This window comes from Phragmites australis, chromosome 8 (assembly GCF_958298935.1).
Source record: "Phragmites australis chromosome 8, lpPhrAust1.1, whole genome shotgun sequence".
In the NCBI taxonomy this organism is placed as follows: domain Eukaryota; kingdom Viridiplantae; phylum Streptophyta; class Magnoliopsida; order Poales; family Poaceae; genus Phragmites; species Phragmites australis.
In genome coordinates, this window is record NC_084928.1 from 5,567,524 (window position 1) to 5,583,716 (window position 16,193).

At 43.7% G+C, this 16,193-nt stretch overlaps 2 protein-coding genes across 4 annotated transcripts; both read left to right on the forward strand.

Annotated features, from left to right (window-relative positions):
• The first annotated feature begins 1,805 nt into the window (after positions 1–1,805).
• LOC133926423 (auxin response factor 16-like) lies at positions 1,806–8,405 on the forward strand. 2 transcript variants are annotated; one of them, XM_062372358.1, is made up of 13 exons: positions 1,806–2,363; positions 2,634–2,746; positions 2,834–2,929; positions 3,033–3,089; positions 3,166–3,321; positions 3,422–3,506; positions 3,754–3,844; positions 3,933–4,097; positions 4,179–4,374; positions 4,562–4,700; positions 5,190–6,868; positions 7,643–7,833; positions 7,968–8,405. In XM_062372358.1, exons 1-13 carry the CDS (start codon positions 2,318–2,320, stop codon positions 8,110–8,112), a joined length of 3,159 nt encoding a protein of 1,052 aa, XP_062228342.1. In that variant the 5' UTR covers positions 1,806–2,317; the 3' UTR covers positions 8,113–8,405. The 2 variants fall into 2 exon arrangements, with proteins under 2 accessions (XP_062228342.1, XP_062228343.1); XM_062372359.1 differs by lacking the exons at positions 1,806–2,363; positions 2,634–2,746; positions 2,834–2,929; positions 3,033–3,089 and having other exon boundaries at positions 3,191–3,321; positions 3,405–3,506.
• A 2,369-nt stretch (positions 8,406–10,774) lies between these two features.
• Positions 10,775–15,966, forward strand: LOC133926424 (20 kDa chaperonin, chloroplastic-like). 2 transcript variants are annotated; one of them, XM_062372360.1, is made up of 6 exons: positions 10,775–10,934; positions 11,292–11,472; positions 11,620–11,799; positions 14,997–15,152; positions 15,299–15,376; positions 15,560–15,966. In XM_062372360.1, exons 2-6 carry the CDS (start codon positions 11,320–11,322, stop codon positions 15,731–15,733), a joined length of 741 nt encoding a protein of 246 aa, XP_062228344.1. In that variant the 5' UTR covers positions 10,775–10,934; positions 11,292–11,319; the 3' UTR covers positions 15,734–15,966. The 2 variants fall into 2 exon arrangements, with proteins under 2 accessions (XP_062228344.1, XP_062228345.1); XM_062372361.1 differs by having other exon boundaries at positions 10,792–10,934; positions 11,268–11,472.
• The last annotated feature ends 227 nt before the right edge of the window (positions 15,967–16,193 follow it).

Genomic DNA, 16,193 nt, shown 5'->3' on the forward strand with positions numbered 1-16,193 from the left:
CAGCTAATATCTAAAGGTTTTCACATAAAACAGACATAAACTACCCAATACATTATATTTAAAATAGTTTCACATAATACACATTTTCTTCTCTCACCGTACATCGTATAAAACATAAGCTATCCCAGTGCATATTTATATTTGATTTTTAGCCAAGCTAATATCGGATAAAAGATAATAGCATATTCTTTTTCTTTATTTAATTCATTGTCATATCATTTTTTATCATACTTAGCTATTTAATTAATACATAAGACATTGTACAATAGGAAGCACCCCGTAATAAGCTGTATGGTTAAATTAAGCGGCAGGTTGTACGTCCACTGCAAGTTTGCAACAACATAAGTTGTGATCTCCACCAGTTGGTCAAAGCATGGAGCACAGAGAAATGGACCATACACAGATGTCAGATGACGGCCTCATGTGCCACGCGGGTACCACCTACCACGTGCCGGTGTCCACCTTCTTGACCCTGCCAACAGCTCGGCAGCTGCATGTCTAAGTATGTAAAGTGATATCAGCTGTATAAAAAAAATTCATTTAAGATGTTATATGACGTGATGAAAAAATAAGAAAAAAAAGATATTCTCTATTAATTAATAGATGATCTAAAACGTTAGATAATCATTTTATAGATAATAATTTTCTCGTTGTATGGATGCCGTCTGTTATTTATGGTCTTAATTTTCCACGCGTCATTTAATAATAGATATTATTTAAATTACCTATAACTAACTCACACAATAACTTGTATATTATATTATCTACGTATAAAAAAGATGTAGCCAGACAAACGAAAACGAACACAAGAGAGACGCCTGTGACCGATCGACACCCGCGTCCATTCCGTGCACCACCAAAGCACGCTGCTCAACCACTTCACACTTTCGCCGTGCGCTGGTGTGGTTTGTCACGTGCGCAACCATCCCCCATCACCATCCGCCACGCCGCACGTTACCACGAGATGCACACATCGCTCTCGTACTAGCGCGAACCAACAAAACAAACACCCATCGCAATCCACCCTTCTCGACGCACAGCACGGGTCAGGCATGGCCGCAGCAACACCCAACCCCAACCCCGAACCAACCCATCAGCATCCCGACACCACGCTCGCCCAAGCGCCATCGGCCCCGCCTCCTTCTGCGAGGGTGGAAGCGGAAACCATCATGCACATGGGTAGTTTTTTTTAACATGCTTCCTAATCTTCAGCACTAAAATCACACGTTCGATTTCAGGGGCTCGTGTGAACGCGGATATATTTAAGGGAGGAATTAGGGTTCGAGGTTTACTGATGACTCCAGAGGTTAGATAGAGGCTAGGGTGATGATCGGATCGACGGTGGGCTACGGTGAGGTGGCGGTGGCACCACTAGAGCTATAGGCGATGTGCGAGGTTGGTGACGAGGAGTTTAAAAATTGATTTGTTAGTGCAGCGGCCGGTGGTGATGGCGGATCCGGAAGCGTCGATGCCGTCGGAGACGGGAAGAGGTGGGTGGTGTAAAGGTGAGGATGGAAAAATAATTAGGACAACTAAGAAGAATAATATGTTGAAGATGAGAGATAAAAAATTATGTGGATCGTTAAATTGTGATGGGATTGCAAAAATGTACGTTGATCGTTAGATTGAGATGGGATTGCTCAGATTGGTAAAAAAATGAGATGGGATTGCTCAGATTGGTCAAAAAAAAAAAAAAAAAAAAGCAGTCTCCAAGCGGCATGCCAGCGCCCACGAGCCGTCCCGTCCCCCGCCCCGCACTCGCGAGCGAGACCCGCCATCCGTGCGGCCATTTTCTTACCCCGCCGGGCGCGGCACAGCGCTAGCCCGCCCCACCACCCGGCTCTGCGCCCCGAGGGCCCCGCCTCCATTTTTTAAACCCCCCTTGTCTCCCTCCTCCGCCTCCTCTCCCCCTCCCCTCCCCTCCCCTCGCTTCCCATTCCCAACGCCGCAGCTCCCCCCGTCCCACCCGCGTTCCACCACCTCCGCGCCTCAGCCCGCGGCGAGCGGAGCCCGGAGGAACTGCCGGGACGAGCCCGTGCTCAAAGCGGAGGCCTCGTGGTCTTGGGTGCTCGTGTGATGATTTGGAGGTGCTGCGGATGAGCTGGCGCTTCGGCACGGCGGAGACGGTGTGGTGGTGGGCAGCGAAGATTCATTCGCCGGCTTTACGCGGGTGCTCGCCTCGTGCCGCTCACTTTAATCGGAAAGGGGGTCGCCTTCGTAGCAACTAGCTAAGTTCATAAAAGGTGGTGGTGGGAAGAGAAGGTGAGGTGGATATTCCCGTATCCGGACGCGGGATCTGGATCGGGATCTCGGCGGGATGAAGGACCAGGGATCGGGCGGCGTCACGCCCTGCCCGGCAGAAGGTGGGATTTTCCTTGCCCATGTTTGCTTACAGTCCAATTTCTCGTGGATTCAGGTCCTTCAGCTTAAGCATTGCTGAAATCAGCAACTTGGCATGATTCATGGCCATTAGCGTTGACGTGTCTTGCTTTCGCAGTTAGTTCCAGTGGTTTGTCGCAGCTAATTGTAGCGAAATTTAGTTCATGGCTCCCCAATGAATGTTCTTCGCATGACGTGTGGTGTGATACAGTGAAATGATTGGGGGTTTTCTTGTGTGTGTATTTGCAAAGCAGGGGAAAAGAAACCCACCAACTCGGAACTGTGGCATGCTTGCGCCGGGCCTCTGGTGTCCATGCCGCCCGTGGGCAGCCTCGTCGTGTACTTTCCGCAGGGCCATAGCGAACAGGTGCAGGATTTATCAGTTCACTGCAGGAATGAGCTGATTCACGGAGTAGTTTCTGAAAACTTTCTTGCTCTGGTTAATTTTTGCTAGGTTGCTGCTTCAATGCATAAGGAACTGGACACCATCCCCAATTACCCATCTCTGCCTTCTAAGTTGATCTGCAAGCTTCTAAGTCTCACCTTACATGTATGTCGGTGCTACTTTTCCCCTCTTGAGTCTAGTTGTTGTTGTATCCATTCTTCCTTTTCTGTTTTACTAACGGGCGTACAAAAATATGCTCGTTATTCAGGCGGATTCTGAAACCGATGATGTTTATGCCCAGATGACGCTTCAGCCTGTGAACAAAGTATGTGAGCGGAATTCGTGTTCCTATTGTCATTTATATTTCCTGAAAATGAAACATTTTTTCTTAATGCTTGTAGTATGATCGAGACGCAATGCTGGCATCTGAACTGGGCCTGAAACAAAATAAGCAACCAACGGAATTCTTTTGCAAGACGCTGACAGCAAGTGACACAAGTACACATGGTGGATTCTCAGTGCCACGCCGTGCAGCGGAGAAGATATTTCCACCACTAGTATGCACAGTTTCATCATAACATTGGAATAATTTTGATGGAGCTATGAATTTATCAGATGCAATAAATACCTGCCTTACCAGGGTAACATGTTCGATAGGACTTTGCGATGCAACCACCAGCGCGAGAACTCACTGCCAAGGATCTGCACGATATTTCTTGGAAATTTCGACATATCTATCGAGGTCTGCAAATTGCTAAGCACAAAAAGTACATGTACATGAACTTGGTACTGCATATGAATATAAACTGTCATGCAGCTGTGGTTCAGTGCCAGAATTTATTTATGGATCCATTGCTTATATTCAGCACTTTGCAGCTATTACCGTTCCAACTTTTTTTCATGAAACTTTCTATACTGACATGCTGTGTTGGTATCTGATCAATCAGAAGCTTTCTGTACTTATCACTCTATTGTACATGAACATGCAGGTCAACCGAAGAGGCATCTTTTGACAACTGGTTGGAGTGTCTTTGTCAGTACTAAAAGACTTTTAGCTGGTGATTCAGTTCTCTTCATAAGGTAACATCATCAAATTCAGAAATTAAAGGGCCTGGATATATCTAAACAATTACAGATAACATGGATCCGACACATTTTCTTTTTCTAGGGATGAGAAATCTCAGCTTCTCTTAGGCATACGGCATGCTAGCAGACCTCAACCAGCTCTGTCATCATCAGTTTTATCAAGTGACAGCATGCACATAGGAATCCTGGCAGCAGCAGCCCATGCCGCTGCAAACAGCAGCCCATTTACTATTTTCTACAATCCAAGGTATTTTAGTTGTTAGTTGTATCTTCTATGCACTCTGTGCCAATAATTATGATAATGAGCTCAATTCTATTCTTCGGATAGGGCAAGCCCATCAGAATTTGTCATCCCTTTAGCAAAATATAATAAGGCTTTGTACACACAAGTATCCCTCGGAATGCGATTCAGAATGCTATTTGAGACAGAGGATTCAGGGGTCCGAAGATATATGGGCACGGTCACAGGCATTGGCGACTTGGATCCAGTGCGGTGGAAAAATTCTCATTGGCGAAACCTTCAGGTTTGTAACTCCTCTCGGTTTTTTTTTTTCTCTCTGTAGTGGTATCCATGTAATTCAGCTACATTGAGTAAGAAATTAGCTGACTCAAGATAAGATCGACCTAACACCACATGGGAATGATATTTTAAGACTGCATAGCATAAAGGACAGCAGTTTCACCTGACTTCATCTCCCTTATCCAAATTAGGTTGGTTGGGATGAATCAACTGCATCTGACAGACGCACCCGTGTTTCAATATGGGAAATTGAACCAGTTGCTACACCATTTTATATATGCCCACCACCATTTTTCAGGCCAAAGCTTCCTAAGCAGCCAGGAATGCCAGGTACAGATACTACTGTTTAGTCAATGCTATATGTATGGTAGGTACTGTTCAGGAAATAGTCCGATATGCAGACAGTCTCGAATTTAGGCTTTCCAATCCTATTTTAGTTCTACTTTCGTTGCATTCATTAAGTGGGTTGACTAGCAAAGTGTCACATTGTGAATTTAAGTTGGACTGAAATCTATTTCCTGAATAAGTTTTGCTTCTTTGTTGTGTATAAACTTTGACACATCAATTATCAGCAAGAAGTGTGGGCTCTTGTGGGCATTATCAATATAAATTGTACAAACACAGAAAACTTTTTTCTTAACTTTGGTTGTTAATTGCTTATGTATAAACTTGACATTAATTGTGAGCAAGAATTCTGGCCTACTTGTTTGCTATCCTTGTGTAGGAACTTATTTCTTGATCAACTTTCAAGCATATTTTATTTGCACTTTTTTTTTTCTTCTGAAGATACGTTTCTTCCTTGTATAATGAATCTTGCAGATGACGAAAACGAGGTTGAGAGTGCTTTCAAAAGAGCTATGCCATGGCTTGCTGATGACTTTGCTCTGAAAGATGTCCAAAATGCATTATTTCCAGGCCTGAACCTAGTTCAATGGATGGCTATGCAGCAAAATCCTCAGATGCTAACAGCTGTTGCCCCATCTGTACAGTCACCATACTTGACCTCTAATGCATTGGGTGTGCAGGATGGGATGGGCAGTGTCAACGAAGACCCAACAAAAAGATTGAGTATGCAGGCCCAAAATATCGGCTTACCTAATTTACAGGCTGGTTTAAAAATGGATCATCCTGTAAGTACCACGTTGGCCCAGCACCAACATCAGGCTCATCATGTATTGCAGCAACAGCAGGTCCAACCGCTACAGCAAAGTACTGTGATTCTACAGCAACAGCAAGCCCAGCTGCTGCAGCAGAATGCCATGCACTTGCAACAGCAGCAAGAACAACTCCAACGGCAACAGTCACAGCAGCCACAGCAGTTGAAGGCTGCTGCATGTCTTCAGCCAATGGGCCAGCACAAGCTTAAAGAACAACAGTCTTCAGCTGGACAAGTTGTCTCGCAAGCACAATTGTTAAACCAGATTTTGCAACCATCTTCATCTCAGCTACAACAGTTAGGTTTACCCAAGTCACCTACCCAGCGCCCAGGGTTACCAGGTTTAACAACCGTGGGTTCTTTGCAGCAGCCACCATTAACTCAAACTACACAGGTGCAACAAACAACAGACTACCAGCACGGACTCCTACAAAGCCAGCAGCCGCAAGTACAACAACTATCACAACCAGAACTGCAGCTGCTTCAAAAGATTCAACAACAAAATCTGCTATCTCAGCTGAACCCGCAACATCACTCCCAGCTGATCCAACAATTATCTCAGAAAAGCCAGGAAATTCTCCAGCAGCAAGTTCTTCAACATCAGTTGGGCGGTGCTGATGCTATGGGTCAGCTCAAGCATTCGCAGCAAACATCTTTAAACCACATCACAGGATCCCTGACACCCCAGCAGCTTGTAAGGTCTCAGTCAGCACTTGCTGAGAGTGAAGAACCATCCAGCTCAACAGCTCCATCTGCCAGCCGTATCTCTCCAATAAATTCGTTGAGTAGAGCACATCAAGGAAGCAGAAATTTACCTGACATGCCATCAACACTACACATTGACCACATACTTCAGGAAATTCAAAGCAAGTCCGATAATCGAGTCAAGAGTGATATGCAAGGTAGTAAAGAAACGGTCCATGTACCTAATCGACATCCTGCTTCTGATCAACTTGATGCATCGTCTGCTACCTCTTTTTGTTTAGATGAGAGCCCACAAGAAGGCTTTTCCTTTCCGCAAGTTTGTTTGGATAGCAATGTTCAAGTTGATCCAAGAGATAACTTTCTTATTGCGGAAAATGTGGATACATTAATGCCCGATGCCCTGTTGTCAAGAGGCATGTCTTCAGGAAAGGGTATATGCAATCTACCTTCTGGACAAAGGGATCATAGGGATGTGGAGATCGAGCTATCCTCTGCTGCATTCAGTTCCCAGTCGTTTGGTGTGCCTGACATGTCTTTTAAGCCTGGGTGTTCAAGTGATGTTGCTGTTACTGATGGCGGAATGCCAAGCCAAGGTTTGTGGAATAGTCAAACACAGCGGATGAGAACTTTCACTAAGGTTGGTTACTTGGTATCATTTAGTTAAGAATGCCTATATTATGCATGCCTATGTATGTTCCCATGCTCTCAAAATTGTGAAGTAGTCTACTCTTCTTTTAGAAGTATATTCGGTGCAGTCATCAACGCTGATCTTATCTGATGCATAATTTTCAGTAATACTAACTTGGACATCTTCCTGCATATTTCATGTGAAAAGCTGTCTTTATCAAGTAATATGCAAGTGTTATGGACATCAGTGGAGTACTGTTTTTAGCTCGGGTGCAGAAAGTTGTTTGGATGGGATCGAGGAATATATATCTGCATGCCACCCTGTAGTATGCATTCCACAAAAGGGATAAAATATCATCTGATGCAAGATGGGCCCCATACCCACATATTAATATTAGTGAGACGCTGAGGTGACATTTTTCTGAGGCGCTAACTATAAGGCAGCATGTAGCTAAAAGCCCCTATAATCAGTTGTCACGTCATTCCATAGAGATAGCGATGATAAAATTTTGAAGTGTCCTGTAGTGTTCTATAGCGATGATAAAATTTTGAAGTGTCCTGTAGTGTTCTATACTATTCAGGTTTGCGATACTATTTTCAGTTTCCAAGGCTCCAAGGCTACTTTGGTCTAGGGCTCAATATCCTGCTGAGTAGGTTTAATTCTGTTATTTCTATGTGCCAAACTGACAGTTAATGATGCAATTGTCCAACAATAATCGTTTACTTCCACAGCTATCCTAAATTCTTTTATAACTATCATAACTTCTCTATTATGTGATTGAAGGTTCAAAAGCGTGGATCTGTGGGAAGATCAATTGATATCACACGATATCGAGGTTACGATGATCTTCGGCATGATCTCGCGTGCATGTTTGGTATTCAAGGGCAGCTTGAAGATCTCTACAGAACGGATTGGAAGCTGGTATATGTTGATCATGAAAATGACATCCTCCTTGTTGGGGATGACCCCTGGGAGTAAGTTCCTTCCCTTGTCTCTTTTATATTTAAGTTTTTTTCCCTTCCCTCCCCTCCTCTCTTTGGTACCATCCTTACCATGATATTTTGTAACCTGTGCCCCCTCTCATGATTTTGGAAATATTGATCTGCAGGGAGTTTGTAAGCTGTGTGAAGAGCATCAAAATATTATCATCTGCTGAAGTACAGCAAATGAGCTTGGACGGCGACCTTGGTTGCATCCCTCCGCAAACGCAAGCCTGTAGTGCTTCTGATGACGCAAATGCATGGAGGTCCTGACGTAAATACTAATGTGCTTCTTACCATTATTTAAAGGATACCGAGAGTCAGATATAAAGGATTCAATACACGCCTAATGTTATGATGAGTTATTACTTAGAGCCAACTCACTGACAACATCGATGAAAATACTTCTGGCAGAAGTTGTTCAGCAAACTGTCTTATTTTGGAGGTCTTGATGCTTTGTTCTACCAAAATTGTGTAATTACTCAACATAATCAGATTAGTTTCTTTTCTTTTTTGGGATACTAAACTGCTTTGAATTTGATAAGCTACCTCTGTTCATTGGAACCTGCACTCATTGTAATTTTACAAATTGTTCAATTATCTCAGCGTATATATGTGCTGTAAGCCTGTAACTGCTGGGTTCTGCATCTTGCAAGCCCCAATGTAATTGTTCCAGTGTGCTGCTTCCACTGTTGAAGTAGTAGAAGTTCTATTTGACTATTTGTAACAGAAAACTGGATCCAATGTCGGAGGGCATAGTACAGTCTTGTTCCTTTTCCAGTGTAGATGGGTCTGCAATAACATTTGAGAATGTTTACAACATGTTCATATTTGCACTCATATTCATGCAGGCGGAGATGCGCAATTAGTCAATTACCATGCCTTCTGAGTTCTGAGGTATGCTTTCAGTCACACGTATGCAATTAGTCAGAGGGTTTGATGTCTAGCTGCTGCATTGTCGCAGGAAAACCTGATTTGTCTGAGCCTGTGACGGGCATGTCTGTATGAACTTGCAGCGTAGTGGACTGATCTCAATGAGGCCCTGCTCGGGCGCAATGCAAATCACGTCGCAAATTAATTGCACGGTCCGAACAGTCCATGTTAGGAACACATGATTTTTTTTAAAAAAACTAGTTAAATATTTGTGCGTTGTAACGAAAACATAAATATTAAACGTTATAATATTATAAACTTAAGTTACAAAGATGTAGATGCGTCATTGAAGCATCGCCGAATGAATATATCGGGAGTGATACCGTAGTTTAATTTCAAATATGATCTTAAAAAAAATGAGGAGATGGACCGCTAATTTCTCTCCTCATTTTTTTATTAGTAAAATGAGTTATATATCTATAGCTGGTAAAAAAAAGAAGAGGACAGATAATAAGGGTGAATAACAAAAGTAGATAAATTATTTAAAATTTAGAAGTTTTTATTAAATAAGAGAAAAATAGTAGAGGTGGATATAATATGAGAACCAACTAGTGTTTCATATAATAGAGATTTCTCAATAAATTGCGTATGTTTTACCAATAGTGGCCCCCCTCCCCCCAAAATAGCATTCAGTGTTAAAAAAGTGCTCAGTGTTAAAAAAAAATTCACTCAAACCACGACAAGTTTCTGCTATGGAAATACTTAAAGATATACTACCTCCTGTTTGAAATAAATTTCGTTCTACCACAAATATAATTTTTTTTTTACAGAACACATCAATTTTCAATCCAGATTTACTCAGACTTGCCAGCAAAGCTCTTTTAAAAAACACATCTATCTCTACAAACTTCTATTCCATCACAATTATCACATCATATTGAGACATATCATATGCCAGTGGTGACGACGACAGGTTCATGAAGCATACAGTTACTGCATAAAAGCTGACACTAAATCCGAACTCACATGTCAACTTCTCTGTATTGCTGCGAATGCACCAATTCCCAAGAAAACATGGCGCATATCCAAAAAATTGCAATTCTATCTTAATCCATCTCCAACGGCTACCTTAAATTTTCATTCTCAAAAATACTATTACAGTATCCTCTATCACTATTACAACATTCCTTATTTTTTCATCTCTATCTTCTGCTCCTCTTTTTTCTCTCTAATCCCACTGTCTGCATCTATGAACAGTACCGCTACAGTGTTACTACAACACTACTACAGTATCAGACGGTGTTCTTCTACTCCGGACAACTGTCGATCGCTGTAAACAGTAATGCTACAGTGCTGCTACAGGGTAGGGATGCTACGGTACTCCGCAGATTTGCACCCCATACTCCTCCGTAGTACTGTAGCACTGAATATGCAAATTTGGAAGATCTGCTAGAGTTGATATTATGTGTATTTCTTAAAAATTAAATGATTATTATATACTCGATGAATTGTTGTAACAATAATTTTTTCGCTCAGGCTTGGCCACTGTATGCAAGTTTAAGCATGTTTGCAAGACTAGAATATGATTTCTTATGTACTAACACGATATGCGTATCAGGAGGTGTAAATCTCACCTCAAATTGAAAAAAAGTTATGCACTCATAATGCATTTGTGGTGTGCAAAACATAAGGCCAACAGATCATTTCAGCGTTGGGTCCCATTTCAAACTCAACCCCTACTGTACCATTTGGATAGAGGTGGGAAAGAGATCGAGATACGATCCAAAAAATTTAATCATAATTATTCATCTCTTCTCTATTTATCCTAATCTCCTATTCATTTCCCTTTCCCTACTCTACTTCCAAACACCACCTACAGGTTTCTAGAACCATCCAGGCCAATCGCACCACCAACCCGCCTACGGGCTACGGTTAGCCCCGCACGGTAGCCTACGCCTCCGGAATAACCTACCCGGCCGAATCCACACAAATTCCATCGAAATTACCCGCACCGGAGCCCAAATCGGAGCAGGGTAAGCCCGCAGCCGCGGGGCAGCAGACGCGCGGGGGCTGGGGATAAAGTGGGGCTGGGCTTTTGCTCGAGCACTTCCGCTGCTGCTCCGCTCGCGTGTAGGGTTTATCTCCTCTCCTCCTCTGCGCTCGATTCGCTTCTCGCGCACGGCAGCCGGGTTCCGAAGCGCAGTCCCGCGCCCCAGCCGAAGGTACCAGCCACTTGCTGCTTCTGATCGATTCGCTCTCGTTGGGAGTTGTATCCGGCGGGTTTTTGAGTGGGATTGGGGTGGGGGGGGGGGTTCAGTTTGGTGTGCTCCGATCCGATTGGGGCTTCTTTTTTTTGGCCTCTTTTGTGGGTGGGTGTGGTGATTTGGCTGTGGTTCGGTTCTGCTACAAGGGGTTTAATTTGTTGGGCTGGATCTGGTGAAATTTTCCCGCTTGTTTCTCGAAATTTCCGCCATTCCTCGCGTGTCATACGAGATTTGGATGGTTATTGTTTTCGCCTCGATTGATTCGGTTGGTTTTTGACCAAGTTTACCTAGGCTATTGTGTGTCTCGCTTCGCAGCTAGTCGTCGTTCAGCGAGCACACGAGAATGTCGTCAGTGCAGCTTTCTGGTGCCGGACTCGCCGCTGTGGCCTTCACGAACAAGGCCTTAGCCTCGACGCCGTTGGCGCTCAGGGTCTGCTCGTCGAGGCGCTCGATCCGTAGCCTAGTCGTCAAGGCTGCCACTGTTGTCACCCCAAAGGTATACGACCGTGACCCCGTGTTATGGGTTGCACTGTGTATCCAATTTTCAGCAGAATATACACGATTTGCTTCAGTTGTTTTGGTAGAATGTTGCTGTACTCTATATGGTTTGCAGCATTGAGTTTACTATGATGTGGTATTGCAGTACACTTCACTAAAGCCTCTGGGAGACAGGGTGCTCGTGAAGCTTAGTGCTGCCGAGGAGAAGACGATTGGTGGGATTTTGCTTCCATCGACCGTGCAGACTAAACCACAAGGAGGTGAGGTTGTTGCTGTTGGAGCGGGAAGGACCATTGGGGATGAGAAAATAGAGGTCGGCATAGAGGTACTTTCTTATTCCCACCACCTAGTAAGTTAAGGAACATTCCTACTTTGAATAGAACACTAGCCAGCTATTTCAGCTTTTCTGTTGAAGTAGGTATCATTGTTTTCTGTTCATCAAACTGGTGCAGTTCTGTCCATCAAATTCATAGAAGAATCTGCACTGATCTGGAGGCTTCTATTATGCAAATGATATGCCGCTGAAAAGCTTAGGAAGTCTATTTTCATATGCAACAAAAGGTGTACCATTTGGAGATGTGGAACGAAAAATATAACTAACATGTTACATGCTGTATAGGTACAAGCTGTACCTGTGAGCTAGTATATTCGAGGTAGAGGTGCAGAGCAAAAGATAGCTAAAATGTCACATGTTGTGTAGGTACAACATGTACCTGTGAGTTAATATAATTGAGTAAGAGTAGCCTTTGGAGGAGCAGAGCAGAAGATATAGCTAATTTGTTACAAGTTGTATAGCAGTATAGGATGGTGTACCTCAAACTAGTATAATGTTAGAGTAGCCCTTATGTTTCCTTGCTAGAGTCATAGTTATTAAGGCGTCGCTATATCATCGCCATAGCGTCGATGTAGCGTTGTGGCGATGAATTGCACCTTGCCACGGCGACACCATGACGTTGGCGTGTATGGTGTCTGCCATATTGCTGTAGCATCCCTATGACACCATTGTGGTGTAACCATGCGGTGTGGCGGGCGCCATACACATGGGGTCGCAGGGATTATGGAGGGTAGGAGCACGGGCACAGGGTGTTCTATGAAAGGAAGACCTAGTCATTGAGGGGCTAGAGTTCTTGTGTTGCCTTCTGTTGACCCACCCCTCCTACGTTGCCTACCGCTGAGCCGCTGCCCGCCCTCCCTACAGATACAACGGTTGAGAGCAACAGATCCAGCTGCGACGGCAGTAGATCTGGCAGATCCGTGCTAGGCAGGGATTGTGGCAGCTGTTGAGATCCTAGGTCCCAACCACCGCTGCTCTATGTCCATGGCAACGCATATGTGAAGCTGTCATGTGGGAGTCTCGTGGCTTGGGATGGACCGACGATGGGTAGGTTGGCTTGTTGGGTTGAGCAGGCTGTGGGCTTTGTTGCTTCGGCCTTGTGCATTCAGACTAGTCAGCTAATGTAGCTCTAAGTGGGCTACTGAGAAATGTGTATACTTGCAATCAAGCTCAAGTCCCTTCACTGGCCGCACCGCAGTCAAGCACAAACTCAATGGCTCCAGCCTAGGTTTGTAACTTTGTTCTAGTGTTTTGTTCTATCGTCCTATTTGGCAGAGCTCTAGCTTTCAGCTTCACGTTAGATCTTGTGTTTGTAGGCTAAGATAAAGTAGTTTAAGTGTATATTTTTACACTAAAATGAAAATAAAATAACTCACCCAAATATCCTTGGTGTACCCATGGCTCCAACTCTACTAGTTTTGGAAGCTAGGAATACCTAGCTCTAAGAATTCTTGGAGTTAGAGCTTTGCCAAACAGACCCTATATAGCGCACAACCACACACACAAAGAGCACACTAAGGTATAGATAGCACATAGAAGTAGCACAAGCATACTAGATAGCAGTAGCACATTGCTATTTTGATTTACTAAAATCCTAGACTCACTTTTGAGCTACATTTACATTGTCATTTGCCAATATAATTTTCTACTATCCTATACTATGATGTGTGTATTTGCTATGCCGATGTGTGTATAGCGTCGTCATGCCACGCACCATAGGCGCTGTAAAGGTGTGAAGGTGGTGGCTCGTCACGCCTCACTGCGTAACTTGGCTAGAGTAGCAATCAAGTTAGCAACCTTCAAGTCAGCTTGATCATAGCTAGTTACTCTTAGTTTGTCTCTGAAGTCGTGAAGATCAGCCACCCCTGCATCAAATTCTCTCCTATTTATGCTTTTGATGCCTCTCACAAGAAGCTCAAATGAGTGCTACTAGCAAGGAAACTTAGAGGTTACTCTAACTCAATTGTACTAGCTTGTGGAGAGCCGGCAACAAATAGTCCATACCTTCTTCTACACACCTCAAAATGCTACAGTATTTGTTGCTTATGGAAATAGTCTTCCTAAGCCTTCAAACGTGTATTGTTTTGCACATTGAAATCCTCCAGATTGTGCATGAACTTGATGGACATAACTGCACCGGGTAGTAGATGGACAAGCTTTCCGCATCCACATCACATCAAGGCAAAACTTGCCATAATCTTATGATCAAGCTAAATTTTGGTTGTCATCCAAGTGGTGCCCAAAATACCCTACCAAAGTTTGGACCTGCAAAGTGCAACAAAAGTCCGAACATGAATAGAAGCCATGGCCAAATTTTGGTTTGGTATGTAGTTTTCCATCTCACTATGGCATGTGGACCATGTGTTGGCATTACCAAATCTTTGGCTATAGTTTTGTTTGAGCCCTAAATTTTTGGCAATGTCCTGGAATTGGTAACTCTAAAATTTGGTATGGTAACTTAGCCACAATATAGATATGACCTTAGCCTGTATATTTTATCTGGTATTAGGGAATCCAGACGAGTTCAGGGTGGAGTGCAGGGGGTGATGCTAGATCCTGAGTTTGATCCCCAGGCTGGTCCAGTTGAAACACCCTTTCTCAAAAAAGAAAGCAAGGGCTGGCACTGCATATTGAGGAACCATTCGTTACACCTTGGAGAGTTGATCTCTTCTGGGACTGGCTGAAATGCATGTGGCATAACCCTCTGTGCTGATTGATATGTAGAAAAAGATCTGCATTATATTCTGTTCATAGTTTCAACTTGCAAATGTTTATTGATTCCTAATTTTGGCCGCATTGTCTAATTAATCGTAGGAAAATGTCTCTTAAGGTAGATTTGATCAGATACACTTGCATATTTGGTTGCTTACAACTTGAATTTTGAGTATACACATATGTTGCCCAACCAGTTATGTTCTGATTCGTGTTTAAGTTACATTAACCAAGCTTATTAGCCTATGGAAGAAGTTTGTTTCTAGCAATCTTGTGGCCCACACAGTCTAGCTGGAGCTTGACTGCTCTAGTACATCAAGTATGCCTAAATGTACGAGCAGAGAAGTTGGATGTGGTAAAGCTGTCAATCAAGTTGTTTGAATGCTCCCTACTGCTTTAGTGGTCACTATTTGGTATACTGTTTCCTTTGGTTGCCCAAGAAATATTTTGCAGTAATAGGTATGTTTCTTATGCAGACCGGGGCTCAAGTTGTATATTCGAAGTACGCAGGGACTGAGGTCGAATTCAATGACTCCAAGCATCTCATTCTAAAAGAGGATGATATCATTGGTATTCTTGAGACTGATGATGTGAAGGATATGAAGCCTCTCAATGATCGTGTTCTCATCAAGGTATTCATATGTTCCCTGATAGTTATAACAGTTCTGTCTGGGATGTTATTGCTTATGGGTTGACTTGGAGATTTGTTGGTTCTTATATCCTGCTCTTTCATTGAATAGCTGCCTGTTAGTTACATTTCTCTTGGCTTGCATGACAGGTCGCAGAAGCCGAGGACAAAACTCCTGGGGGTCTTATTCTCACTGAAACAACTAAAGAGAAGCCGTCCATCGGAACGGTGAGTTCTTACCACCTGTTTGCTCTTTGGAGTTATATAGTTTTTCTATATATGCAAACCTAAGTTTATTCTCTTTTTTGCTAGAGCCTGCAAGTTGTAGCTAAACATATCTACAGTGTGAACTCAGGCGATAAAATCATTACCATCTGAACCATGAGCTGAAACCATCCTTTACCGGTGCAGGTTGTAGCTGTTGGCCCAGGCCCTCTCGACGAGGAAGGCAAGAGGCAGCCTCTGTCAGTACCGGCTGGCAGCACCGTGCTGTACTCCAAGTACGCAGGGAGCGAGTTCAAGGGCGCAGACGGCACGGGTTACATCGTGTTGAGAGCGTCGGATGTGATGGCCGTCCTCTCTTGAGCCTGCGGCCTATTTCAGTTTTGAGTTCGCAAGCAAAAGAAGTTAGCAAGTGATGAGATTGCTTTGTGGTGATCGTGTCTCCGCGCAGATGATGTTCCGGACAATTGCCTAGAATTGTATGGTCACAAGTCGCAAACTTGTGGGGTATAAAACATTCGACATCCGATAGTGAGAGCACCGAGTTTATTTACAAAGGATGTTTTGGGGGGCAAAACTCCCCTCTTCCCTGCCTAGTTTTTTCTTGCGTTCTGTTGCTGTTCTCGATTGCTTGACTGAATGTCACAAGCAATATGGTGATGGTAAGCGGTGCCCTAATGCGGCTTGAAGCAAATTCGAGCTTTTCTTGAATGGGCGATATGTGAATTCTCACTCTCGCTAGGCCTTGCTGTCGAGAAATCGTTGTTTAGGCAAGAGTGCAAACGTTACTAGCCAGCTTCCAGCAAATACGAGGTCTTGTAAA